This window comes from Alligator sinensis, unplaced genomic scaffold, assembly GCF_000455745.1.
Source record: "Alligator sinensis unplaced genomic scaffold, ASM45574v1 scaffold387_1, whole genome shotgun sequence".
In the NCBI taxonomy this organism is placed as follows: domain Eukaryota; kingdom Metazoa; phylum Chordata; order Crocodylia; family Alligatoridae; genus Alligator; species Alligator sinensis.
Genome location: NW_005842196.1, coordinates 1,162,434 through 1,189,073, shown reverse-complemented (window position 1 = coordinate 1,189,073; position 26,640 = coordinate 1,162,434). Strand labels below are relative to the sequence as shown.

The following is a 26,640-nucleotide window of genomic DNA, read 5'->3' as shown; positions in this document are numbered from 1 at the left end:
CTTCTTTCCTGCCTATGCAGGGGGTCGGACTCGATGATCTATTGAGGTCCCTTCCGGCCCTAACATCTATGAATCTATGAATCTATGACTTCACCCTGGCCCAAACCTGCCAGCCAAATATATGGCTGGGGTTCAGCCCCACACAGTGGGCTAAAATGCAACAGCTGTGAAACAGCCAAAATGGCCCAGGCTTATGGTTGCAGCCTGGACATCTGGTCTCAGCTATATCACCATGCTGAGACACTAGGGTCCCCAATGCAGGGGTTCAGTAGTGTTGCCCAAATGGCTAGTTTCGTGCCCCTGGAGGCTTGCCCAATTTTATCTCAAGGAGAGTCACACACAGGGTGGGTCCATCCTAAGTTTATTGTTTGCGCAAACAGTGTCGACAGAGGAGCTAATGCTCAAAGCAGAGTCGACCCCGAGTCCTATTCGAGGTTACACTTTTATAGCTTACATAAACATAGGGCTACAGCGTGTCATACATCTATTGGCAGTAATACAATTTCCTTGTCGTTACGTCTCAGTCGTTAGGCCTCGTGCATCTTGCACAAGGGAGCATGAGGGACTCATATGGTTATTACTTAAGTGCTGTTACCAAACCATGGGGCCCAGATCATAATGTATTTTTACCACAATGTTGCCGGCGCGGTGAGGCTGCTCCCCTCCCCCCTCATTTCACGGTGTCCCTAGCCCTGCCCCTCCCTTCCTCATTTGCATACCAGCTCCTCCCCTCTCCCTCATTGCAGGGTTTCCCTTCCTAGCCCTGTCCCTCCCTTCCTCATCTACATGTTGGCCCCTCCCCACCCCGCGCCAGTTCCCGCCAGCCACTGCTGAAGCAGCTCGCGATGCAGCGGTCAGGTGGGTGCAGGGGGCATAGATGCTGGCTTGGAGGGGGGCTGTGGCAAGGGCCACAGCAGGGGCTGCTGCCACTGCTGGGCTGCTGCCACTGCTGCTGTGGCTGTCGGGGTGCCACTCCCACGCCCGCAGACATCGCGTTGGGGGTGGTGAGTCATGGGCCCCAGGGAGGGAGGGAGCCCCGCCAGTCAGGCTCGGGCTAGGTTGCTCCAGGAGAGAGGGAGTAGGGGGGTGTCCCTGCACGTCCTGCACCCCGCTGTAGGGTCCCCACATGTCCCCCTGGCTGCTGAGTCCAGGTGCGCAGGTGTGGGAGCATCCTCGAGGCCGCCCAGGTGGCAGGGAGGACATGGTGGGATCAGGCAGTGCCCCTTGATCCCTGCGCCCCTAGGCCGTGGCCGGACTGGACAGGCCACGCGAGTACCCACTCCTGCCCCTCCTGCTGGATGTCACCCCGAGAAAGCGCCTGCAAATAAGAAATTAAAGATCTGTGATGCATTTCAACCAAGTATTTGAAAACTAGGAGGCATGAAACCATGATAATAGAAAGCTCTGCTAAACTTTGGAAAAATCAGATCCCTGCAACAATTCTCTGGAGTAAATATAGCACGATGTCAACAGAAGTTTTGCATTAAAAAATTATTTTTACTCCTCTGCAAATTGTGGCTTTCCATGTGGACAAAGGCAGGGAATTAAGGGTGCAGCTGGGTGGTACACTCCTTTCCAGCACTGCTAGGGGGGTGTTTAAAATAAAACAGTGCTACCAGACCAAATTGTTTTTATTTTGGATTTTAAACCACATTTCCAAACCCATTGCATTGCCAGTTACTGCAACTTCATTGGTGTCAAAGGTCACATGAGAACACTTCCTGATGTGATACCACTTCCTGTGAGGTCTTTGAATATGGCTCGCCAGTCTACTGGGTGATAAAAAGTTCATGATCTGGCCCCACATTCAAAAAAGTTGGACACCCCTGGTTTAAGAGCTCGGTGGTATAGCCCTGACTAGAGCTCTGAAGTGGGTAATGTCTCATTGCTTCCCAGGGTTGTGAAAGTAAATTAATTGTGGAAGGTGGAAGGCACCATTTCATGATGAGAGGACTGATTTAAAACGCTAGTGGAATCTGGATGGAGTGTCATCCTCGCTTAGGCTAGGGACAGACATTACACATACACCAGTGTAAGTGATCAGAAACTGGTTTAAATCTGTAACAACAGATGTTCAGTGCACATAAACTAGTTTGAAAATGGCTGAAACCAGTTTGAGATAAACGTGGTGGAATGCAGTATCGGACATAACTAATTTGGCTCAAATTGGTTTATGCAATGTCTGTCCCAGACCCCTTGATGGTTTAAGTTAAACCAGGCTATCCCAGCATGCTGTCTGGAATGGGCAGGGTGCTCTGCTTTACAGCAGGGTTGGCCCTTCCCCTCTGCTCCCTGGCTGCAGCTCCAGCAGAGACTGCAGGCACCTGCCTAGCTTCTGCTCACCCCTCCCCTCTAAGCAGGGGTCCCCCATCCCCTCTGCCTTACACAGACACATAGCATTAGCTAGCAGACCACATGCTGGCTACGGTCCATGCTGTGGCAGACTGGACAAAGGCAGAATCAACAGGTAGCTGGTAATGTCCTTCTGTTGTTTTCTAAAGGGGGTGATAACACTGTTATCAATTCCCTGGTGGGCTGCTCAGGAGGGGGTGGGGAACTCTTGTCCTGCCAGAGCCTGGTCACACCCCCCTCATCTCAGCACTGTGAAAGGGAAGGGAGGGCTGCTTTAGCACCCCTTGGTTTCTGGTCTGAGCCACTGCAGGCATGTGCCTACATTTTTTCAGTCCATGGGGGATGTCTTTATGATTACAAACTGGTTTAGCCCAGCCAGGCTAGACTAACCTGCAAAGATTGAGTCAATTTAGGCTCAGGATTTTGAATGTCTGTCCCTAGCCTTAGAGCTTCACTAGAGGCCTATACAGCAGCTTCTGTTTGTCTTGTTGCAGTCTACGTTCACCTCCTCCCTGATCTCCCACATGTCGTCTGCTTTGAACGAGGCAGCCATTTCAAATGATTTTCCCTTGCCTGACCTCAGAGAGGCTACACCTATTTGTAGTTACACAGGCTCTCCCTTCCATGGCTTTAACTCCTGTTGATATATAAAAACTCTTAATGCCTTATTTTGGGCTTATATGTGCAACTTGATTCCTGCCTGTGCACCTGCGTGTGATTTAAGCTCTCAATATGTCTTCTGCAGCATCTGTGTACCCTGAGTTCTTTCTAGGTACAGTCTTCACAGAGTCACTGATGAGAGGCACTAGAGGGAAGAGGTAGAAGTTTCTGTATCAGCCATCTGGCACTGTAGCTTTTCACTAAGAGTGGCAGAATTTGTGTGTCCCTTCAGCTCAATGGTCCTCCCAGCCCTGCCCGTGGGGGAAGATTTTTCCTTAGGAATGGAAGTGAAGAGCAGTGTCCAATCAGAATGGCAGGGGGTAAATTAAGCAGGCAAGATGTAATTATTCAAGTTGGAAACCAGCCAGGACTGTGGGCTTAAGACATCTCATTTTGGGAAAAGTATCATGGGATATTGTAATGACCACAAATGGGACAAGTACCTGCTCTTGGATCTCATCCAAAAGGTAGCAACTGTTGTAGCTCAGCATCTCTGAGCACTGTGTTGAGGACACACTGATTTGGTGCTGACCATAGTGGGCAGAGTACCAACTTTCAAACCATCAGCACTTTTTCCTTCAGCACCTGGTTTTAGGCTGAACTAATGGCCCCTGGTAATCCTACAAGAGTCCTTTCCATGTGATTTCTACTTTTAGAGATTTGTCAGTGGTATAGCCTGTCAGCCTGTAAGTTGTAAAGGGATCATTTATAGGAATAGTGATAACTGGCTAAAGAGGGAGCAATATGGAACCTTTGTCCATAGCTAGCTGAACCCACTCAGCAACCTGTCACTTGAGCCAGGCGCAAAGCTGCACATTTAGATCACCTTTCAAGCCCATTCAGTATCATTAACTGCCACCAAACAACTTTGTTTCCTTTGCAATCAGTCAAATAATGTGTTTATTGTTTGTCTCATTTCTTACTGCTCAGCACAAACCCCAACCCATGAAATATAGCTTTTGTCAACCCTCTGGGTGCTGTCTGTGGGCACTGTGCTGATGGCAGGGGACTTTTGGCTGTTCTTGCTCAGGGCAGGGGGCAGTATTCAGATGAAATCAAGCAGTTAATGACCTACACTTTAGCTACTGGTAATACAAGATAACTTGTAACATGGCAAGGCTAGGATACAGGTAGCATGCAAGTACTCAGAGGCTGTGGTTTCCTCTCTACAGTGAGAGCATATATCTGTTGTTGTTCCATTGCTTTGCTAGTTGTGAGCATCCCTATACACGCCCTAACATGCGTGCTATCCACCAGTTACATGGCATGATGATTCGGCAGATAACCCTTCCTCCCTGGTAGCAGTAGGGGTAGGGGTAATACCCCAGCAGAGGTTCACACACCCGCTGGCAGTAGCGGTTGCCCCGGCGACACTGAGCGCAGCAATAGCCCCTTTCATCCCACAGGGGGTGGAACTCGAGTCCGTTCTCTGACTGGAAGAAGAAACAAAGCAGGAGAGTGTGAGGGAGGAGTCCCTGAGAGGGGTCTAGGCATCTTCAGGGAGCTGCTGCTGACATGTTCCTGCTGGCATGTTGCTCCTTTAGCATCTAGTCAAATGGCCCAATGGGTAGACTGGGCAATCCCTCAGAATTTGGTACTTCTGTGAGAGGGCAGCAGCTAGTAAATCCAGCTCATGTAGGACAGCTATAATGTGGCTCTAAGGAGGGCAATGTGAGCACAGCACTGAGCAGACAGAAGAAGAAGGGAATACGATGATACTGAGTGTCTGGGAATTTTTGTGCAAGCAAAATTGCTTCTTACGATATCCTGTCAGTCGTTTGGTATGGGGCTCTCATTACTATGATATCTGAGTGCCTCACAAAATCACTGGGAGGCAGGGAAGCATTATCCCTATTTTACAGCTTGGAGGTTCAAAGTGCAGGTTTTGTGACTCACACAGGCAGTCTTTGGCTGACCCAAGAACTGACCCCTTCTGCCCCTGAGGTGTCCTGAGTAGCAGTCTGTTGGACCTCTTTTTATTCCTATTCCTTATGCTGCTGAGTCAAATATGATAGAGGATAGCAACACCTCTATTTTGTTAATGATGAATTATTCCAACTATCATGATCTACTCTGAGCTAACTACGTTTCAGTAGCTAAACAACTGGTACGACAGCTCCACATCAAACTCATTTCATCCTTGTTTATTGGGATTCTTCTTTCAATAAAATGCTTACTGTTCTCTTAGATAGTTCAGGGTCTTATGTCAGGCAGGGAGATGAGACAGGTTTTCAAACAGGCCATATTATATAGTCTAACATTCTTTCTTTACAAATTCAGCCCCATTGTTAGATACTGACAGTTGCTCAATAATTATTCCCGTGGACTCACATAGTCGTTTACAGGAAGATCCTCTTCTGTCAGCTGCCGAGCCTGGCGTTTTGCCTCTGGCCTTGCTGCCTTATCCACACGATGCTTATTCTGTTCCTTGTCCCAGTCTTGTTTGTTCACAAGAATCTGGACATCATCTTCCCCACCACTGTCAAAGTCATGGAATTCAGGAGCTAAAAGCAACAGCCCAAACAATCATTGTAAGCAACTGCTGAGGAAAGATCTTAGGAAGGTAAGCTGTCGATGGTGTGTTCCTCTAAAATAATATGGCTGAGTGCTCCAAGAAACCTGAAAACAACAATAAACACCACCCAACGTCCCCCCACTCCCCCAATGGTTCTACATTATACAAACTGGAAAATGAGAAAATGTCTGGTGTGTTGCTGTGATAATGAGCAGGGGAAGAAACTGGTCCCCACTGAGAGCTGGCACTTCCACAGGTTCAACTAAGTGTAAATGCAGGTCTTAGATTTTACACCCAGGGTCCATTTCTTCATGGTCCCACAATGGTATTAGCCTGCATTGCTACAGATACGCCAATTGTGAGGCCTAATGATGGCCAATGGAAAACAGCAAGACAAAAAGGACTTAACTCAGGAACTCAGTGGCTACATTTTTTCTGTTAAATGCAGCAAGCAGGTGTTTTATTAGGCTCTAAAGACAGTATTAAGTTACTTAGTAATTTGAATGGAAAATGAAATACTAAGAGAGAGTAATCTGTGTCAGTGCAACTGGGTAGACCGGTGTTCTTTGGGTGTGTGAACTGGTGCTGAATGACATGTAGAGGTATAATTCCCATCAATATTGGCCCCTTCTCAAGGGACAATGTGATGTGTGTAAAAGGCTGAATCAATTCATAGTACCCAAATGGTAAAATATGCTACCTGTGAGGTGTTCAGCCAAGTGGAACTTGTTCCAATGATGTAATGTTTTATGTCATCACAGTGTGGTACAGTCAGGTGACTTGTGGGTGGAATTTGCTTTAAATTACATGGCAGTGGATATTTTCATGCTGCAGTTTAACTGGGCTTGTCAACAGAGCATCTCTCTTTCTACTTCACGTCCAGACTCTTAACAGCTATCAGTCCAAGCACAAGTTCCTGTTCTCTTTTTAAATAATGTAATACTATTTTCCAGTATGCTAATACTTTTTCATCTGAGGCTCTCAAAGAGTTTTAAAAAATGAATTATCATTTTGCAGAAGGGAAACAACCACTAACATGTTAGGTGAGTTGTCTAACATCACATAGTGACAAAGTCTAGATGTTCTACTTTCCCTTAACCTATTCCAACTGTTTGGCACTGTCCCCTGCAAGGAACCAACAAACGAATGCTTTTTTTTGTTATGTTTGAACCCATTCCACAGAAGGTATGGTGGTGGAGGGCTGTTAATGAAAGACAGATTGGCTTTTTGCAGGCAAAAGGCCTGACAAGCTCTAATAGTGGTTGATTTGTCATGGCTGTAATAAAGAACCTGTCTATATTCATTTATGTGATTTGCAGTTCATCTGTGAAAACTTTCTCCATGCCAGCTCTTAGCATGCAAGACTTCAGGAAGGGAAGACAAGAACAGGTTGTTGACTACACAGTGCTGTTCCTGGAGAGAGGGATAGGTTAAGGCATTTGCAGCTTAGGACACATGCTGCAGGAAGGATGAAATGGACTATTTTACCTGTTATCAAAGTTGGGTGGATCCAGTGTATGGTCACATTTTTGCAAATGTCAAAAATTTTAGAGTTCTTTAGGAATTCTTTGTTTTCAATAGGTTTTTCTCCTGGAATCCAGACCATGGATTGCTCAAAGTAGGTTGTTGTAATGACATTTCCCTGAAAAATGAATGCGATTTCATTTTGGCATATTGGATTTTAACCCTCATGCTCCTTCTACAACTCCTCAGGTTCCCTTGCTTCTGCCTCGACCAGTTAGAGCAGTTCAGAGGTTGCACTGTGCTTTTAAAGCTCTAGAATTTTGTCCACTTTGTTTCATGGGCAAATTTTGACCTTTGGTCTTTTGCTGGTGTAATGCCAACTAATCCCAATGGAGTTGTTCCTGATTTGAATGAGAGTTAGCAAATTAGTTGCTTTCTGTACTTCCTTTGTTTGTCCAGTACTAGTTTCTCCCCTTCCCTATCTCATTTCCAAAGCCTTCTCCTCCTGCCATCTGAAACAAGTTGCCTCCCTCCACCTCATCACTTCTCCAACTCATTTCAAACTTCAGATTAAAACATCTGTACCTGTTAATTTCTCTCTCCTTCTGTTTCTGATTTTGTGATCAAGCACTAATTTATTCCTTGCATGATTCCTTTGCAGCTCTGATTTGTGTAACGTACACATCCCCTATATTACATTGCTTGGTAATGTTTTTTGGCATTCCGATTTTATGAAAGATGATATAAAAAGATTATTGGATTGGACTGCACTGAGCAAACTGAAGTGTATATGGAGAACCCTGGTGTGCTACTTCTGCATGTTCGTGGTGGTGATATCCAAAAAGTAAATTATGGAACAAATATAGAGCTACTTGGAAAACTGATTTTTCAATATTAAATATGTTTTGTGAAGGTGTTTCATTTGTGTAGAATATTTTTTAAATCTTTTGGTCACCACCAAAAATTATCTAAGTAATTGAAAACTATTTTTTGGCAGAACTCTAAAGAAAACATTCCATTTGACAGTTTTTGAGGATTACCTGATTTTTTTTCCATTAAAATTTCCATTTAACTGAAAAGTTTTGTTATAGAATTAAAAAAAAGGTTTCACTTCCTTCAACCAAATTGAGGCCCATGTAATGAATTCCAGTGTACCTCCTGCCTGCTGCCAGCTAATCCATCTCTGGAAAGTGTTCCCTTCATTATAAATCTGGAAGCAGTTTCAAACAGCTTTGAGAGAATTGTTTCCTCCTTTCACCTTCCCCCACATCGCTACATGTGCTCAAGGTTCAGTGTAAGCAATATTAAGCAGGTTCAAGGTCCAATATTTGACTATATTCCCCTACAAAGGCCTGCCTGTGACTTTCCTTTTCCTAATGGAAATGCTTAGCCTTCACTTGCAGATATGGAAGTGCCAAGGACACTAGACCTGAAAAACATGATGTTTTAATGTGCAGCATACTTTTTTTATAATGATTTTAATGGTTGTCATTATTGTTGATCATAAAAGAACCTGGCCTTGTTGAAGGAGAAATAAAACTATATATTCCCGATAAAAAAGTTTAAAGCCTCTCTAAACCTTCATAACATCTGTGATGGATCCTGTGTTGGGTGGCATGATATTAGAAAAGATGGTATAGTGCAGGGGTGGGCAATTATTTTGGGTGGAAGGCCACTTACTGAGTTTTGGCAAGCCGTCGAGGGCCACATGTCAGACAGCCAGGGGCAGATAAATATTAATTTTCTAAATTTTTAGGGGCCCTGTGGGCCGGATAGAATGGCCTGGTGAGCCGCATACAGCCCACAGGTTGCATTTTGCCCACCCCTGGTCTGGTGGATGGGGACCTGGGGATACTGGGTTCAGTTCCCTGCTCCACTACACATTTCCTTCAGCACCTGGAGCAAGTCACTTAGGGCACGTCTACATGTGCGCTTTAATGCACATTAGCCTATTTTAATGTGCATTAAAGCACCATGTAAACCCCCCCTGTGCTTTTTACTTAATGCACATTAAAATAGGCTGATGCACGTTAAATGTCACTTAAAAAGTGTGCGCTTTAGTTAATGAGCATTAAGCCAGGCCTATTGCACATTTTTTTAGTACCTCACAATGGAGGTATTAGATTGAATGTGCATTAACTGTTACTCTCATCAGTGTCTATTTGGAAAACAGCGCTTCCCTATAATGCAGGGAGGTTGTGCAGTTAAATGCATGAATGATTGGATGTGCTCAGCTACTTCTGGGATAGGGCTGTATCAGTTCTTACACAGCTCTGATTTGGAGTGGACTACAAACCCAAGCATTGATACTGACCATGCTGGTACCATTTGTAATCTACAATGGCCATTGCTTGTTTTGTCTGCAGAGAAGTGCAGCGGCACTGCAGACCAGACGTATGTCTCCCTTGGTGATGACTTACCATTAACTAAGGAATAAGGGTCTGATCTGGCTCCCAGGGTATTGAGAGAGACTGGTCCCTAAAGAAGCAGAGATGAGGACCAGGATGCTGGCTGTGGCAGGGCATCGCCTCCAAGGTCAGATTAAGCGTGAAAACCTACATCTTCCTGGAAAACTGAACACAGAATAAAAAATGGATCCTGTATCCATTTAGCATGGTAGGCAAGGTGTCCTGCTTGGCTCACCTGAATTCTACTGTAAAAATTGTCAGGCCTTGGAGATTTTTCCCCATTGAAAGGGTATTTAGTGGGCTGAGTTCCATGCACAGAGTTTGTGCAATAATAAAGGGACTCTGTTTTGGCTCCAAAAACTGGATTTTTATTTACATGCAGTGTACTTTTGAGCTGCTGCTTATAGCCATGTAGTGCATTGTCCACTCGGAACTGTTACACAATCATGGAGTATGGAGTTTTCCAGAAGCTTACTGGCGTCATCTTTCAAATTGTGTCCCCTGCCCACCCTTCCCCTCCTTCAAATTGTGCCCCCACTTGGGCTGGATACAATGTCTTGACCAAAAGAGTCCCTGTCTGTGCCATTTCTTGAGTGTATTGGGAGGACATTCTTCTGATAAGCCTAACTGAGATTTCGGGTTGTACTATAAATGTATTAACTCCTATTCCATGGCCCTTTTCACTGCACCTTGGGATTTGCAATCTATTTATCTATTTATGGTTCATCCTGCAGCCTATTCTGTGTCTAAAGTGGCCTGTAAGTCCCAGTTTTAGTTTTCAGAAATACTAAATGCCCCACAAACAGGAAAGTAAGCATGGGGCACTGATCCATGATCTGGTCAATGCTGCACTGTTTCACCTTCTGAATGGCTTTCTTCTCCCTCTGTTGCTGCAAACTGTGCATCACCAGCTGCCAAAGGATGATGCAGAAAATTTGGAGTGTGGGGGAAAGAAGGCTGTCTGCTCAGCATTTGCATGTGTGCTCTTCCTCTTCAAAAGCCAGGCAGATTTGTAGAAAAAAAGTTACTAGACCTTATGTCTAAATTTATCTCCTTGGGTTTTGCACCTTCGTTCTCTATCCTGATTAATGTTTTGTTAAAGATAAAGTCATTTTTTAATGATGAGAACGCAAAAATTCTATTAGAGTCTCATGAAACAACCAACAAATCTGTTTCTGAAGCCTTAGAAGGAGAGTCCCTCAGGAATTAGGCTGTGATTTAGAAAAGTACTTCTGCACATGCTTAATTTTAAGCACACGTTGAAGTTCTGTTGGCTTCTGTGAGATTTCTGTCTGTGCTTAAGTGCTTTCCTGAATCACATTTCCTAAATGTGGCTGCTCTTTTAATTCACATATTTTGCATAAGTCCTTTAGAGAGAGCAAGGCAGATCCTTATTGGAAAACTGATTCGACTGATTCTTGGCGTCTGCTAATCCTGAGCTGTCTTGTGGCCTTTTGACTACAACAGGATTATTGTTCTTGGTCTTTGGTATTGTGCTGAGGGGGATTTTTGTCTGTCTTCTGTCTAATCCAATCTTTGAATTGTTAATTTTTCCAACAAGCCTCTGTAACAAGATACCTTTATAAAACCAACACAGTGCTCATATATGTTTTAGAAGCAAATTAATAGGGAAGGATGGAACAGATGGAATTCCAGTGAGAATACTAATCTGTTTTCCAGAGAAATTTATCAAAGTTAGTTTCACATGGAGTAGCTTACGCAGATTTTTATAATATTTTATTTACATACCTCAAGTTCCTGTATCTCGGCCTCTGTAGTTTCAGGTATTACTTTAGTCTGAGTTTTGATGAGGCATTTTTGTAGTCCCACAAAAAAGATGCCAGTTATTCCCTAAAGCAACAACAGCCACACATACACAGACTGTCAAGTTAAGGAAATACAAAAGCTTAAATAGCAGCATAAAAATGTAATTGATTATTCACTCTTTTGTTAGGATTCTGTCCAGCAATGGTTCTAAGAAGTACCAAAGATTTTTTTTCTAAGGCATGTTGCAACGTATGGGTTTGGACAATAGGGCTAGTTACAAATGGCTAAAGGCAGGGATTCATAAAATTCTGCTCCAATCCCCTTGTCCTTATAACTGTCACCTGCTCTAGTGGTCATAAGTAAATGCATGCAGACTATAATATGGCCATTATAAATCTATGGACATCTAGCCTTCGATTTCTGCTAGACTAGCAGATGAAGATTTTACTATATGTTATTTCCCATGGATCTTATATGTCACTGTCCAAAGTATAATTAGTTTTCCCAGTCTTAGCAAGTGCAGCCACCATAGGGCTTATGGAAGCAACAATCCAGGACTGCTCTTAGGATTTGATTTTACTGGACACTGAACATTGGATATACAGTAATCCAACAAAGTCCTTAAGCATGTGCGTCATTTTAAGCATCCAAGTAGCCCCATTGAAATTGAATCCTTCGGCAGTTAGTGAAGAATAATTATGCCATGGAAAGAATTCACCTGGGGGGAACAATATGATTAGGAATAGGAAGCAGTGGTTAAAGTCCCTGAGAGTTTGCTCTGGCAATGAAAGTAATGGAAGACTTGGATTCTGTTTCTAGCTTTGATCTTCTTTCTGTGTGATGTTGGGCAGGTCATTTAAGCCTGTGCCTGCCCCAGTTTCTCCCTCTGTCTAATGGAGTAGTTATATCTACCTCTCAGGGTTATTCATCAGTTATTTCAAAATACATGAAGATAAAGGTCTCTAGATCCCAAATCTTATCCTTGGAGGTCCCCCATCCAATACTGTCTAGCCCAGCCCTGAAGTTTAATACCCAGTGCAGGAGGGCTACAGTACAAGGGGAAGCCCATTTGATTCTTCTCATGTCACTGGGACCAGAGCACCAATTACTTTTGCTTATAAGAAGCTGGGCCAAAACCACAGGTTCCTGAAATAAACCATCTGATGGTCATACTGTTATAGGGGCAGGCAATTATTTCGGGTGGAGGGCCGCTTACTGAGTTTTGGCAAGCCATCGAGGGCCGCATAACAGGCAGCCAGGGGCAGATAAATATTAATGTACTACATTTTTAGGGGCCCCAGGGGCTGGACAGAATGACCTGGTGGGCCACATCTGGCCCATGGGCCGCATTTTGACCACCCCTGTGTTAGGAAGTAACTTTTTAAGCTATGCTGCATTCAAACTAATGGTACAGAGATAAAAGCACTCCTGTGTTGCGACCCACCCCTGTGCTTTCTAGTTATTCAGCTGTAGATGCTTTAGCAAAAAACAATTGTACTTACATTTTTAAAGTCATGTATTTCCAAGATTTCCTCACTGCCATTCCCAGTTCTAAATGACTCGGTTCTAGTTAGAGGCTCTATCTCCATCAAAATAGTCTTCTTCTCACCATTGCTAAAGAATGTATGCTCCATGTCATATATCTAGGAGGATGAGTAAATAAATGGAGACTGATAGGTGCACCCCAATTCTTTTAGTTTTTACTGAATAAACTGTAGTTTTACAGTATGCTTGTGTAGTATTCTCTGAAGTAATTACAATGCTACTAAGCAATTAAGCCAAGGGGCCAGGTCATCTCTGTCTTCTAATGTGTGCTGGTTCTTTAACTGCTTCTTGGCTCACTTGGGGAAAAATCCTGCCCTGAATAGAGACAAAATACCCTGAATTTCCATGTTTACATCCCATTGAGACAGATGCAGGAAACCTAAGACAGAGATTGACCTCACTGGGAGTCTTACTGGAGTCAGCAGTCCAGGATCAGGCCCTCAGTCTATATATATAATATTAGTATCATGCCCCATTGTTCAGATATGGATTTTGAACATCTCAATATTGGTCTTTCCCAATAGCAGATGGTGGGAGGAGGTAGATTTCAAGCCGTCCAGAGTTACACCATAATTGGAAGAGCAGAGCATACTTGCACCCATCTAGTCAGTATCCAGATGCTGACAGTGTCTGGTACCAGCAGCTTCAAACCTAGGTGCAAGAAGCCCCAAGGTGAATAGTTATGGAGTAGCCTGCTCAGAGAGGAAGTTTCTCACTGGCTCTTCTAGTTGGCAGGTAGCTCATGCCCTGAAGTTTGAGGAGTTTCTCTCTTTTTAATGTGTTAAAGTTTGTTTCATGCCACTGTGGATGTTCCCATTCCCTCTCTCCATGCATAATGTTTTGTTTAAAATACTGTTAAGCTCTTGGCCCCAGTAATATCTTGTGGCAGTGAGTTCCGTAGGTCAACTGTGCAACGCATGAGAGAGTTCCCTGCTGCTTGTGTTTTTAAATATTGTGTCTTTTACTTTGAAAGGTTCCCTGTTTAGCAAGGGAGCTCAGTATTTACCCCCTTTTTTCCCTTCAGTGCAGCCCTAGAACATACTTCTCTCTTTGTTCTAACCCATCCTTGATTGCAAGGCTTGCTTTAAGGCTTCATTTTCCCCTTCTGTTCCCCAGAAGACAGGCTGTGTCAGGAAGGTGAAAGCAGGTTCAGGAAGAGAAAAATTAGTGTGAATGGGTGGTGAGGAAGTAAGGAGCAATTGTTGTTATTGTCTCTGTCTCTGTACAGTTAATGCTACCCATGCATTTTATTTAGTGAAATGTCTGCAGATTTAAATAAAGTAATGCCAGAGCAATAGTGTTTCTTTCATATTTAATACTCAAATGAGTGTTTAATCCCTCAGGTCCCCACTAGGGGCCTCTCCATACATTCTGGAACTCTGTCCATGCATACTGCACCTTTTCTAAGGGTGGATTGCAGTGATGCAAGCTGGTCAAAAGCTACTACAGACTAAAGTCTTCTCTGTGCTGTGCTGAGATACTCCATTCCAACCTGACATAGGGGTGCTAAGTTTGGGAGTTAGATAACTCCTTTCTCTTTTTAGTGCAAGTGCTCTGGCTCTCAAGGGCAGGGGAGAGAGGACTCAGGAAACTGGCCAGCCCAGGCCCTGTGCTCCTAAGGGGAATCCAATCCATCCCTGAAGCAGGGGGTGTAGTGGAAGCCCAACATTTTGGGCCACCCCTGCCTCAAGGTCCTGTGTTGTGCAGATTGCTGCCAGTAGCTCTTAACAAGAATTCCACTGCACCCCTGCCCTCGGGAACCTGTGATGCCTCCTTTTTTCCCTCCGAAAGAGCCCTAAAAATTGCGCTCAAGTTATCCATATGGTTGGCATGTAATCAGGCTCTTGACAACCTAGAGCTTTGTACTTGCAGTGCATACAATAAAGATACTAAATCAGCTTTTTTCTATGAAGTTTTTATTTTAGCATTTCAGTGCATTTAACCCCATGGATCCTTTGCTTGGTTATTTGATTCTGTTGGATTTTGGGATTGCAGTAGCAGTTGAGGGACTTTTCAGTGAGGGAGTTATTAATTTATATTCAGAGGGAAAGATCTGTTTTTCCTAAAACAGAACCTGAAAACTCGGGGTTGGCTTAGAATCAATACAGCATTGTAATAAAATAACGTCTGCTAGGAAGGGTTCCCCTGCAGCAGGTGCAGAAACAGGAGCTCTGATTGCTGATGGATGTTTTGCTGCCACCAAGTCTGCTGATAGGAGCAAACCCATAGATGCATTCATTGCAACAGCAAACTTACATAGCAGGGAAGGCCTTGGAGTGAGGTATGTGCAGGTTGGCAGGGAGGGAGTTAATCTGTTTTACATTGGCTGTTGACTGCACCTAAGTGTCAGGGCTTGTATTGGGAGGAGCAGGGCTGGGCTAGGCTAGATGCATGGATGTATTCAGTCCTCTCCCTGCTTCCCTCCCTTAGCCTTAGTAATGGAAGGCTGCATTCTCCAAAGTGCGGGGTGCAGCACCCTGAGGGATACTTGGTTGGCTCTGTATGAGGTGCTGAGGGCTGGAGTGGCAGGATCTCTAGGAACAAGGGTGCAGCTGATAGCATGCTTCCTCCTTCCTTTCTCCTTAGAGGTTGCGTGAAATTTGCCTGAAGCCAGTCCCCTTGTGCACCACAGCTTTGGCTGAGGAAACTCTCACTTTGCTTGTTTGGCCTTTCAAGGGCTGGGCTCTCCTTTTCATTTTGTTTCAGCTCAGAGGGGTTTAAACTCCACCCAAGCTTGCAGCACCATTGCTAGCTGCTGTTGATTTGTCTGTCCAGCCTGGAGGAAGAGAAGGAGACTTTATAAGGAAAGGAATCATAGGCAAGATGGTCACTGCAGTGATCCAGTGGCTGAAGTTGCCGACTGGATAACAGAATACACAATTTTCTAAAAATTGGAGGCAGCACTGCATGTGAAGCCTTTGAAGAATGCACTGTTTGACCTGAGCAGTTAACTGCCACATAAGGCTTTGCTGGTGTTTCCATTAGGCAGAGAAATTGTTGCTGAAGCAAGTGTTCTTCGGTGCTGTCCTATTTATTCATCAGAAACCAGAGGATCCTGTTTCCCTGGGCATGGTAGGATCAAACAACAAGAGCAGTTTCCTTTGCTCACACTGTCCAACCTGCCTTTCCAAGAAATGCCCCCCCGTCCCAGCAGGGATTCTCCAAAAACTCTTTCTTTTGATATTTGCAGCTTTCTCCTCAGGCAGACCATAGTACAAAGCAATTACTTAGCCCCTTTGCATTTCCAACCAGGTTCAAGGAAACCCCTCAGACCTCCACAGCTGCTAAGGTTTCCCTGTGCAGTGAGGTGCCTTGGGCAGTGGCTTCTGTTGACTCTAGTATCTCATTTTATAAGAGAGCCTAACTACTCCTTCCATTTATCTTGAAAAAAGAGGCGCCCTAACGAGGTCTGTGATTATCTGTGGTTAAATTTATGAAGCAACTCTTTGATCTATAGCTTCCAACAGAACAGTATGCCACATCTCTTGTACTTTTCCTGTACCAGGACACAAGAGAGCAGAGAGTTAACAGTGCATCACTGATACAGTTCCTACTACTCTTCACAGGTACCTGCTGCAGCTGCAGCTGCAGCTAGCTTTGGATGGTATGAGGAGCCCTCCCGTCTCTGTGGATGCCTGACCCTTGCTGGATGAATAGTGGCAGATGCTATTTGAAGCATAACGCTGATCCTACCAGAGCTGCCTTGGGGATTCTCTTTTCAGGATCAAACGGTGCTTCACTAAAGAGAAGCTTTGAGTAAAGGGCTCAGTCAGAGACCAATGAAGAGCTGACAGAGGTGCCTGGTTGAAAATTTGTTAATGACTTCAGCAGAGTGGCCAAGGGCTGGCAAAGCCCAATTCCCTTCTCATCCTGGGAGGCAGCCTCTCTGGCTCAGGTCTGAGACAAGTTGCGGGAGTGGTATCCGAGGAGCTTTACAGCTATTGGTGCTGTACTTCCCCTCTGGATAAAAGCAAGCATCTATCTCCAGGGCTGTCAGTTGGTACTTTTCATGATCTTTCTAATCTTTCTTTTTAACAAAAAAGACAGGCTGGCCTACGAACTGGCAACGGGCTGCAGAGCCCCTCCCTGTCAGGCAGATGACTTGATCCCCAGTGACAAAAGTCCTCATCAGCCTGTGGTAGGCCAGGGCCTGTGTGAGGTGAGTTTGGAGGGTCTCAATTTATTTCCTGGTAGACACTTATACACACCACCACCAGCTGAACCTGGCACGGTGCTGGCAGCCTTGGTAGAGCCAGGCATTGGGTGATGATGTGTGGAAGCTTATACTGCACTGCTGTGTTGCCTCCAGGGTTGTCAAGTCAAATGTTCAGGCTGTTTATGGGGGTATGGCACTTGGGGAGTGCGGCCTTTCTCTGTGCTCACACCTTCTCATGGTTATGACATTAGCAGCAACAGGGTAGCTTCACGACGAAAGATATCAGTGCTGTTTTAAGACAGGTTTAATACCTTTCACCAGGCTGTGCAGTTCTGGCTCTAAACACATTCCTGGTTACAGGTATACAGCCCACCTATGATGCAAGGATTCTTAAACACTGAGGAGAAAAAAAAGTCATTTGTTCAGCCATTTGCTTCATTGATAAGAGTATTAACTCAGAGTTCTTGTGAAACACTTTTCATCAGTAGATTTTAATGTACTTTAGGTCAGTATCATTCTTCCCATTTTACAGATGGAAAAACTGAGGCACAGAGTGAGGAAGTGGATTACCTGAGGTCACCCAGAAACCAATAGCAGAGCAGGGAATAGAATCTAAATGTGGTGAGTCCCAGGAAGATGCTATAACAAGTAGACAACTGTGTATCCTGCTTTAAAAAATGTAACTGTATTAAGAATATAATGCATATCCTAGCTAATCATGACTATTTCTCCATAGCCAGCTTAGGGTTTTTGTTTTGTTTTTTTTAAATGAAGACATTGATAGATTTTATTGTATGGAAAAATTGGGTTAAAGGCTAGAAATTGTTGGTATGCTGCCTGTTTTGGCTGACAAACTACAGGCTGGGCTTTATATCAGCCATGGAAAAAATGCTGCAGCCCTACTTTAGAATCCCTCTCTATTTAAGAGGAATGCTTTTTTTCCCTGTAAGTATGGCCAGTAACCTACTTGGAGGCTTTGCTTAGCTGCATGCTATTTGAAGAAATGTGAACTTTTTAATTGGGTTAAAGGTACTGATAGTTTTGAGAATTGTCTTAGAATTTTAAAATCTGGTGCAGGTGTAGCCCTTTGCATTGTGATGATCACCTTTTGTTAATTACCTTGTCATCTTTGTTCCATTAATGGAATGTTATTAATGGCTAAAGGCTCAGGTTAATTCAATGTTAATGTGTAAACTGGGAGTGTATGGTTCCTAAGGCATCCCACAAAGGGGAATAATTGGTTTATTACTACTTCTGTGCTTTTTTTGTCACACACAGGGAGCAGGATGGGATTTTTCTTTTTACTCTTAATGTATTTTTTTTTTTAATATTAGAAATTCAAGCTTCGTCTGTCTTGATTTTCTTGGACAACTCTATGGACAGCTGAAGAAATAGTTGTTTTGTAACTTCATAAGAGACAGAAACTGAAGAAACTGAGAGAAAAGGGCTGTTTAGTTGGCTGTTTAAAATGGAGTCTTTTTGTTGTTGCTTTTGTTAACACCAATCTTATGTACCTAAAGCTGCTGGGGGAAAAAAAGCTGTTTTTGTGAAAAATAAAAAAACAAAAAACAAAACCCCTCAACATCAAAAACCAAAACAAACTTCACTTTAGGGCCATTTTAAATTCTTCCAGCAAAATGAAAGAAGTCAAGAATCACTATTTCTACCATGAGGAAACAAGCAGGAAACTCCCTTTGTTTCTGAGGCTTTGATTTTGTATGCTAATTAAACAAAGGGCATGGGCCTTTGTACACGCCACATTTTTTGACCTTTCTTGCACTGCAGCAGCATGACTGTTTGCATGAGTGGGTTTTCCGGATGCTTTAAAAGTCTTTCTGGCACACTAAAGTGAAACTCCTCAGATGTAGTTTAGTTTGGCTTGCTGCGAATTAAAGCATCATGTCCATGGATTTGTTGTGTGTAAACACAATGGCACTAAAAGATGTGTAGTGAGCCTCTTTGTCCACCAGATGGTGCTGTGACTTTTTTGTAGCTCACCCCTTCAAATTGCTTTGGCTTTCGAATTGCTTCCTCTTTTTTTTTTTCTTGTGCCGTTTGTTGGCTCTGTCCTCCCACATCTGCATGGTAGGGCATGGGGTGGCAGGCCCTGGACTGGGGGACAGTGCTGGACTGTCCCGTTCTCCTGCGGTGCTGGCCAGGGACCAGGCTAAATTCACTTCAAAACCAAGTGCGTGCAAACACAGATGCAACACTCCAAAGTTTAATTTGTTTGAAAACCTAGTGGATGCAAACACTGATGCAATGCTCCAAAATAAACAAGTTTAAATTTTATAAACCTATTTAATTTAATGAAGATTAAACCCCGTGGTGTGTACAGGTGCCCCTCTACCATGAGGAAACAAGCAGGAAGCCCTCTTTATTTCTCAGGCTTTGATTTTTCTATCCTAATGAAACATAAAGGGTACAAGGACAACTTTTTCTTTTCTGGTCACTTTTATTTTAATAATTAAAAGATCAGGATATTTTCTCTCTCCCCTCCCAGGAACAACATGATTTAATAACTGCATCACAATATTAAATGGCCTCTATTGAACGCTTTTTAGTATCTTTATTTTCTGTTGTTTTTTGGGGGATAATTGCAAGTAATATTCCTATCCCTGCTGGCATTCATCTATTTGCATTTGGTTAATGTTGTGTTTTCTTTTGCTTCACCCTTTGCTCTGTGTTTCTTAAACACCCCAAGCCAGGACGGTTTAGCTCTGTCATTTCTCTGTGCTTCAGTAGCAGTGCTGACCCCCTAGTGTGATAACCCTTTGGATGCTCTAGCAATACTTATTCCTCAATGTAGTCTTAATCTGCCAGTCAGCAGAATATACTTTTTCAAAGGATTAACAGCTTGTGCTCCCTTTAGTTGGGAGGCATCATATATTGAGAGGAACAATAGAGACTTTATAAAGTCCTGGCAGCAGCACAAAAGTGTGTGGCTGTTTGATGATAAGAAAATAAACATTTATTTTCTTGTCAGGATAGAGTGACTCTGCTCAGCCTGAGTGGTGTGACACCATCCTTCTAAATGTACATTCTGCTTTGAAAACCTGGTCTTAGGACACAGGTATGTACTCTGGAGGGGGGTTTCTTTTTTTACAGATAACTTAAGACATCTCAGCTAATCCTGTTCCTGTGGAGTTCCACTGGCCATGTATGTCTAGGGATGGAGCTTCTAGCACCATCACCCACATAGGACTATCTTTATCTCCTGGGCTTCTCCTGGATCAGCACAGTTCTTTCTGTACATCAGGCAAGCGTCCAAAAAGGTCACATCTAAGACAGTGTGGATTCATGTATTACTGCTGAGAGGCAACCCAGAGACACAATCAATAGCTTCATCACTTGTCCTCAAAACCTTCACCGTACCTTTTTTTTTTTTTTAAGGTCATCCTGGCTACTAGACAGAAGGTCTGATATGTTTTTGTCTTAGGTCTCCTTGAGTATAGGAAAGATGCTTTCAGCTTTACAGCAGCAGCTGAGACAAGGGGGTTCTAGAGGCAGTTGTGGCCAGAGTAGGGGCAAGATGCAGTAGTTAAAAAGAGGCTGAGTTGTGGCAGACTTGCATCTGGTGATTATGCACCTCATTACATCCCCCCTAACAGTACCTAAGCAGGAGCAGGAATTAGGGCAACCATCTATTGTAGCAGAGAGCGATCCCTAAAAGGGAGGAAGACAAACTGCTCCCCTCTGTGTCTGTCCGAGCCTCTGCAGAGACAGACACATCCCAGAAGCAGCTCGTGATACTTTGTTGAGGCAAGAGTTGGCTGACTAGGTGAGAGCTCCCTTGATTCCACACTGTTAGGCTGGTGGTCCTAGGAGATCAGTATACCAGCCTTGCTGAGCTGAAGTCATGCTGCATGCTAAGAGTTATTCCTCTCAAGGCAGGGAAAAGAAAAAGGAGCCAAACTTTCCTCAGCCAGTAGCAGAAGCATTGTGTCCGACCAAATGTTATATCAGAGCTCTTAGCTGAACTCTAAAATAAACCTACTGCTTGGCAAAGAGTCTGTGTGGGATCTGAATGGAATGAAAATATCTTTACCAGATGTATGCTCAGAATAAAGGCTGTTGATTTTAAACAGATGCAGTCAAGTAAAATAATAGAAAAAGCAAGACCAGGCTTCTAAGCAACCCCAGGCTGGCAAGAGCTTTTCAGGTGCCCACACAAGTGATGCAAGTGTCACATGTTAAGTGCTACCCTGATTTCTCACGCTGCTTTTAAAACAATGTCTTCTACCAGCTAGTCTAGCAACCTCCCATCAGAGACTTTCCTTGGGTCAGACAGCATTCTACTGAGCTGGCCAGTATCTCTTTTGGGATTTTCTCTGTGATGATGGGGTGAGAGGACTAAAGCAAGTACAAAGTGCCTTGTTGGCAAAGCAGCTAGGATTCCTTCTTGGGCTGTCTAAAGGGGCTGAGTTTACAAGGCAGTGGGTATGCGCTGACTTTGCCTAAGGCTTACACTGGTGAGTGTTTTGAAAGTTGGAGATGAGGACTTATGTCTGACTGAGTAGAAGTACAAAGCCATCTGCGTGTTGGACTGAGGGCACTTTTACACGTGTTCTGGGGGGTGGGGGTGGCGCTTTAATCAGAGTGGTTCTGAGAGCTGCTCTAATTAAAGCACCACAGTGTCTTGTGTATTAGCATCTCCATGCTTCAAAATGGTGGCGGGGGTGCTTGAACTAGAGCTCATTTGACAAGCTTTACTTCAAGCGCTCCTTCCGCCATTTTGAAGTGCAGAGGCACCAATACACGAGACACAGGTGGCTGCTGGAACATGGTAACTACCATGCTCTAACAGATTAGATTAATTGAAGTGCATTGGAACAGCACATGGGAGCAGCCTTCACACTCGTGTACAAGCACCCGAGTGCAACCCTGGCTTTCTCTGGGAAGGAGCACAGTCATGGAAGTTATGGTATCATCATTATCTGAGAGAATGTCTCATGCTTAACCCTTCCCACAAAAGAGCAAGGAGACAGCACTGAATAGTTTCTGGCCTGGAGGTTATGATACTTGCTGAAGAGATGGGAGAGGTGAATTAGGGCCATAGACTGGCTAGGGTAAAGGGGACTTCCTGTTGTGTAAATTGTAATTTACATTAAATGCATTGCAGTTATATTTTCAAAGAGGGACCTAATCCAAATGTAATCTTGGTACACCCAAGGGTGTGCCCTATTCTCAATTGGATGGGACAGGTGGGCAGGAGGAGGGTACTGTGAGAGGGATGCCAGAATTTTGAGCAGATCCCTCTTTCCTCTATAGAGTTAGCCCAAGCCCAAAGTTCTTAACTATATACAATTTATTGAATTACCAACATTTATTTATATATATAACTCATTAAGATAGACATAATTACAGCTATAAATACAAATATACCTATAAAGGTCTATTAGCTGGAGGAAGTCAGCCCTAGGGAGGGCATTCGGGTAACTACCTGTGCCTCAGGCCCAGAAGAGGGGTGGATCCCAGGACAGTCAATCGAGCAAGTTTATACCACAAGTGAGTTAGCTAATAAAGACATCCTTACAGAGGCCATTATACAGAATTAATACACCCAACTATTTATAAACACCAGCAATAACAATAGATACCAAATAAGAAATATAACCATAGCAGATATTAGACGCCCTATCTGAGTTCCAACCACTTGGTCCCTCAAATGGGATAGGGTCTTCTCCCCCTAGGCCCACTCCCCGCCAGGGTCCCTTGCCTGGGGGCACCTCCCCTGTGGGACCCGGGTTCCTGGTAACTCACAGTTCTTCCTCTGGGGGTTGTCAGTCTGGCCTCTGGGTCCCCACACCGTCTCAGGCCTCCTGGAGCTGTTGGCTTCAAGTTGAGGGTTCTTCCCTCTGGGCCCTGGGCCCCACATTGGGCACCCAAAGAGCTCCTATGGGAGCCGAGCTCTCGCTGACTCCAGTTCCTCAGCCTCACACCATGGGTCTTTCCCCTTCCTGGGCCCTGCTCAGGGCACCGGGGCTCTTAATGCTGAGCCACACTGCAGGGCTCTAGTTATCTGGCCTAGAGCCGAGGCTAACTTGAGGGCTGACTCTCTGTGTGTCAACCTATGCACCATGGGGGGCCCCAAGCAGCCTTGAGCTGCTCCCAGGGCCAGCTCTCCATGCGCCACTCGCGTACCTCCCTGCCCGGCTGCCTGCCTGCCAGAGTTACGGGCCTGAGCCTCCTTGCTGCAGCTCCCAAGGCCCGGGCCTGTGCACCGCCCTGTGCGCCATGGAACCTGTCGGCCCTCCGGGGCTGCAGGCTCAAGCCACCGTTCACGGCTCCTAGAGCCCTAGCTCCGTGTGCCGAAATGCGCACCGTGACACCCAGCCGCCCGCTGGGGTTTCAGGCTCGAACTGCCACTTGCGACTCCCAAAGCCTGGACTCTGTGCACCAAACTGTGCACCGTGATGGGCCTGAGCAATCTCACACTGCTCCCAGGGTCGGGTCTCTGTGCACGATCCCCAGGTGTCGTCCACAGCCCGAGTTGTCTTGCACCGCTCCCAAGGCTGCTCCTTCAGCAGTGGCTTCAGGAGCCTTGGGCCTATTGCCTGCTGGGGAAGAGCTCCCCAGCTTTTCTTACTTCACTCTTCTTAAGTCCCTCACTGTATCTCTTCCCCAGCCTACTGAGCACGCTCCCTTTTTATACTTTTGAGGGGCTCCATCCCCAAAGTCCTCTGGACCTGACTGGTGCAGTTCCAATCCAGGTCCAGTTGCTTCTTGCCCCCTCCCTTCGGAAAAAGGGTGGGGCATTGCTTCCCTTCTGCTGCCTCCGGATTGGTGGGTGGGCTCCGCCAATCAAACAGCAGACCCTTGATTCTGGGACTCAACCCAAGCTCTGAGAAGGTAAGCCTGCTAGGCTAACTTATAGGAGAATTCCTACCTCTCTGTTTATCTATATTTTTCCTGTTTGTAAAACTTGTATTGTTTTAAAAAATAAGGGCATCTATACATGTGCTCCAGGATGGAGCGGGGGATGCTTTAGTTATAGTGGCTCTAAGAGTTGCTCCAATGAAAGCACCCACAGCATCATGTGTATTCAGCATCCCATACTTCAAAATGGTAGCGGGGGTGCTTGACTAAAGCTTATTCGATGAGCTTTAGTTTAAGCACCCCTGCCACCATTTTGAAATGCAGGGATACATGTGAAGCGGAGGCTGCTGGAAGGTGCTAATTAGCATGCATCAGAGCAGAGTCTGTCACATGTATAGATGCCCTAAGATTTGTAAGCTTCATGCATCAGAGTATATGCTGGTCAGGAAAGAATGTTACTGCACAGCTGTGGAATCAGAAAAAAATAAATGCCTTAAACTTTGATCATACGAGTTATAAGATGACATAACTGCTTTGTGGGGAATTGCTGGCTCTGTACAGTAGAACAGATAAGGGAAAGTGTTTGTTCTTTGTAACTCCTCTGCAACTGCTTCGCTCACCGTGGCCTTGAAGATAGCAGAGAAAAAAAAAAGTATGTACAACTCTGATTTCCAGGTGCAAGAAGGGAGTGCTATTTCTTGCTTTGTGAAGTAACCTCGTCTCCCCCATAGTTCCCATCCTGATAACAGCAAAGCAGTATGAGCTAATGTTTGTTTGTAGCTGCTTTTCCTAGCAAACTCCACTATATGATCACGTGAGTTGTAAGCGACTGTTAAAAAGTATATAAGCCTCCTAATTTTGCTTTTGTGGGGGGAACCCCTTCCAAGTGCTTGGGAATTCCATGTCACTTTAGAGTCCCCCCTGAAATGCAGGGATACATGTGAAGCGGAGGCTGCTGGAAGGTGCTAATTAGCATGCATCAGAGCAGAGTCTGTCACATGTATAGATGCCCTAAGATTTGTAAGCTTCATGCATCAGAGTATATGCTGGTCAGGAAAGAATGTTACTGCACAGCTGTGGAATCAGAAAAAAATAAATGCCTTAAACTTTGATCATACGAGTTATAAGATGACATAACTGCTTTGTGGGGAATTGCTGGCTCTGTACAGTAGAACAGATAAGGGAAAGTGTTTGTTCTTTGTAACTCCTCTGCAACTGCTTCGCTCACCGTGGCCTTGAAGATAGCAGAGAAAAAAAAAAGTATGTACAACTCTGATTTCCAGGTGCAAGAAGAGGGTGTTAGTTCTCGCTTTGTCTCCCCCATAGTTCCCATCCTGATAACAGCAAAGCAGTATGAGCTAATGTTTGTTTGTAGCTGCTTTTCCTAGCAAACTCCACTATATGATCACGTGAGTTGTAAGCGACTGTTAAAAAGTATATAAGCCTCCTAATTTTGCTTTTGTGGGGGGAACCCCTTCCAAGTGCTTGGGAATTCCATGTCACTTTAGAGTCCCCCCTACAGCTGTAGTTTCATTTGAATAAAAGCTTCTGCTGACCTGACCCAAAAGTATGCTGTGTGTGTTTCCACGACACAGTGAAGTAGAGCTAGCATCAAGGGCTAAAAAATGGGTGTTTTAGGCCTTCATTTAAAGCATCTGGCATTGGCCACTGCTGTGGATAGGAACTGAAACTGTGTAGGTCACAGAAAATTGTGATGCTGTAGTATGTCTTGCGTTCCTAATTGGCAGCATAGGAAAATGGTGTGAGAAAGAATTGGGTTGGGAGGGAAGGCAGCCAGCCAGTCCCAAGTTCTTTGGTTCCACAACAAATGGCTTTTAAGGCATTGCTATTTGAACACCTAATCAAACTGCAAACGTATGCCCAAGCATGATATTTCCATAGAGGTGGAATTACCCAGCGGAACTGAAAAATACTGGGCCAGAAGAGCCAGAGTTACACCAGGGGTTATTTTGGCCTTTGATGAAACTATACTTCAATCTACCTTGCACTACTCTAGATGTAACGCACGTAAGAGTTCTGCAGGTTTGGGAATCTGAAAAAACCTAATGCAGTGCAGTTAGCAGAAACCCCTCCTTCAGGAGAAAATTTGTCTCACCATCCCTTCATATTGCAGACACATTAAAGTAAGAAATATAATCCATGACAATCAATCACTGCAGTATTCTGGCTTTCTCTCCTTTTTATGTGGTGACATAATGACTTTTCCCTCAGTTTCTGGCAAGATAATTGAAATAAAATGGAAAATATTTTCTTACTTGTCATAAAATTTGCTGCTGGTGACATTAAGTAACTTTAACTCTTTATGGAAAAGATCCCATCCCCTGTGATTATCAACTCTGAAAAGAATACATTGTCTAAATAACCCCATGTAAACTATAAAAAAGAGCACTGATTTTTTTGGTGTAATAAAATCTTTAACACAATCTTGCCTAGATTTTTAGGTGTGGAATTAGCAGTTCTGATGGCTGGAAATTAATAGAGTGATTGCTGGATCTTAGTATGCAAAAACGGTACTCTAAAATACTGGATCACAGGATATTTACTCACTTTTTTAGGTGTTGAGTTCCAGAAATATCTGACACCAAAAAATATCAGAATAAGAAAAATCACCAGTATGCAGAGCAGTCCACAGATCTTGCATCTTTTGCAGATCTTTCTCGTCTTAGTTGATTCTGCCTAAGTAATTACAAAATAACAATATCAAGTGGTTTGCTTACCGTTCCAAGGAATGGTGGAAACATATGTATGTCAGACTGCTATTATGTCCTAAGTAATAAATATATGGGAAATTCTGTTTTGGTAAAGAAAATCATTAACTTACATCTAGAAAGTGACAGTCCTCAGGTTTCTCCTGAGAATTCTTTTCCATGATCTCTAAGTGAAAATTTCTTCGTTCACTGTGTGGAGACGACGGAGAGACCACTTCTGAGGTG

At 44.3% G+C, this 26,640-nt stretch overlaps 1 protein-coding gene and 1 long non-coding RNA gene across 3 annotated transcripts; one reads left to right on the top strand and one right to left on the bottom strand.

Moving 5' to 3' along the window:
* Positions 1-2,538: 2,538 nt before the first annotated feature.
* Positions 2,539-26,640, bottom strand: TNMD (tenomodulin). Of its 2 annotated transcripts, XM_006026507.3 has the most exons (7): positions 26,529-26,640; positions 26,255-26,383; positions 12,669-12,809; positions 11,149-11,250; positions 7,016-7,169; positions 5,344-5,516; positions 2,539-4,445 (listed from the first exon to the last, which is right to left on the bottom strand). In XM_006026507.3, exons 1-7 carry the CDS (start codon positions 26,574-26,576, stop codon positions 4,236-4,238), a joined length of 957 nt encoding a protein of 318 aa, XP_006026569.1. In that variant the 5' UTR covers positions 26,577-26,640; the 3' UTR covers positions 2,539-4,235. The 2 variants fall into 2 exon arrangements, with proteins under 2 accessions (XP_006026569.1, XP_006026568.1); XM_006026506.2 differs by lacking the exon at positions 12,669-12,809 and having other exon boundaries at positions 26,529-26,624.
* LOC102376548 lies at positions 16,382-18,618 on the top strand. The gene is made up of 4 exons (XR_324175.2): positions 16,382-16,606; positions 16,759-16,870; positions 17,400-17,488; positions 18,202-18,618. It is a non-coding gene; the product is annotated as an uncharacterized LOC102376548 (long non-coding RNA).

Excerpts from the sequence above, each read along its gene's own strand:
- TNMD (XM_006026507.3), bottom strand. The coding sequence starts at position 26,576 with ATGGAAAAGAATTCTCAGGAGAAACCTGAGGACTGTCACTTTCTAGAT. Across the intron at positions 12,810-26,254 it reads GGAACTCAACACCTAAAAAA|ATATATGACATGGAGCATAC; the intron begins GTGAGTAAATAT and ends TCATCCTCCTAG. Across the intron at positions 7,170-11,148 it reads CCGAGATACAGGAACTTGAG|GGAAATGTCATTACAACAAC; the intron begins GTATGTAAATAA and ends TTCATTTTTCAG.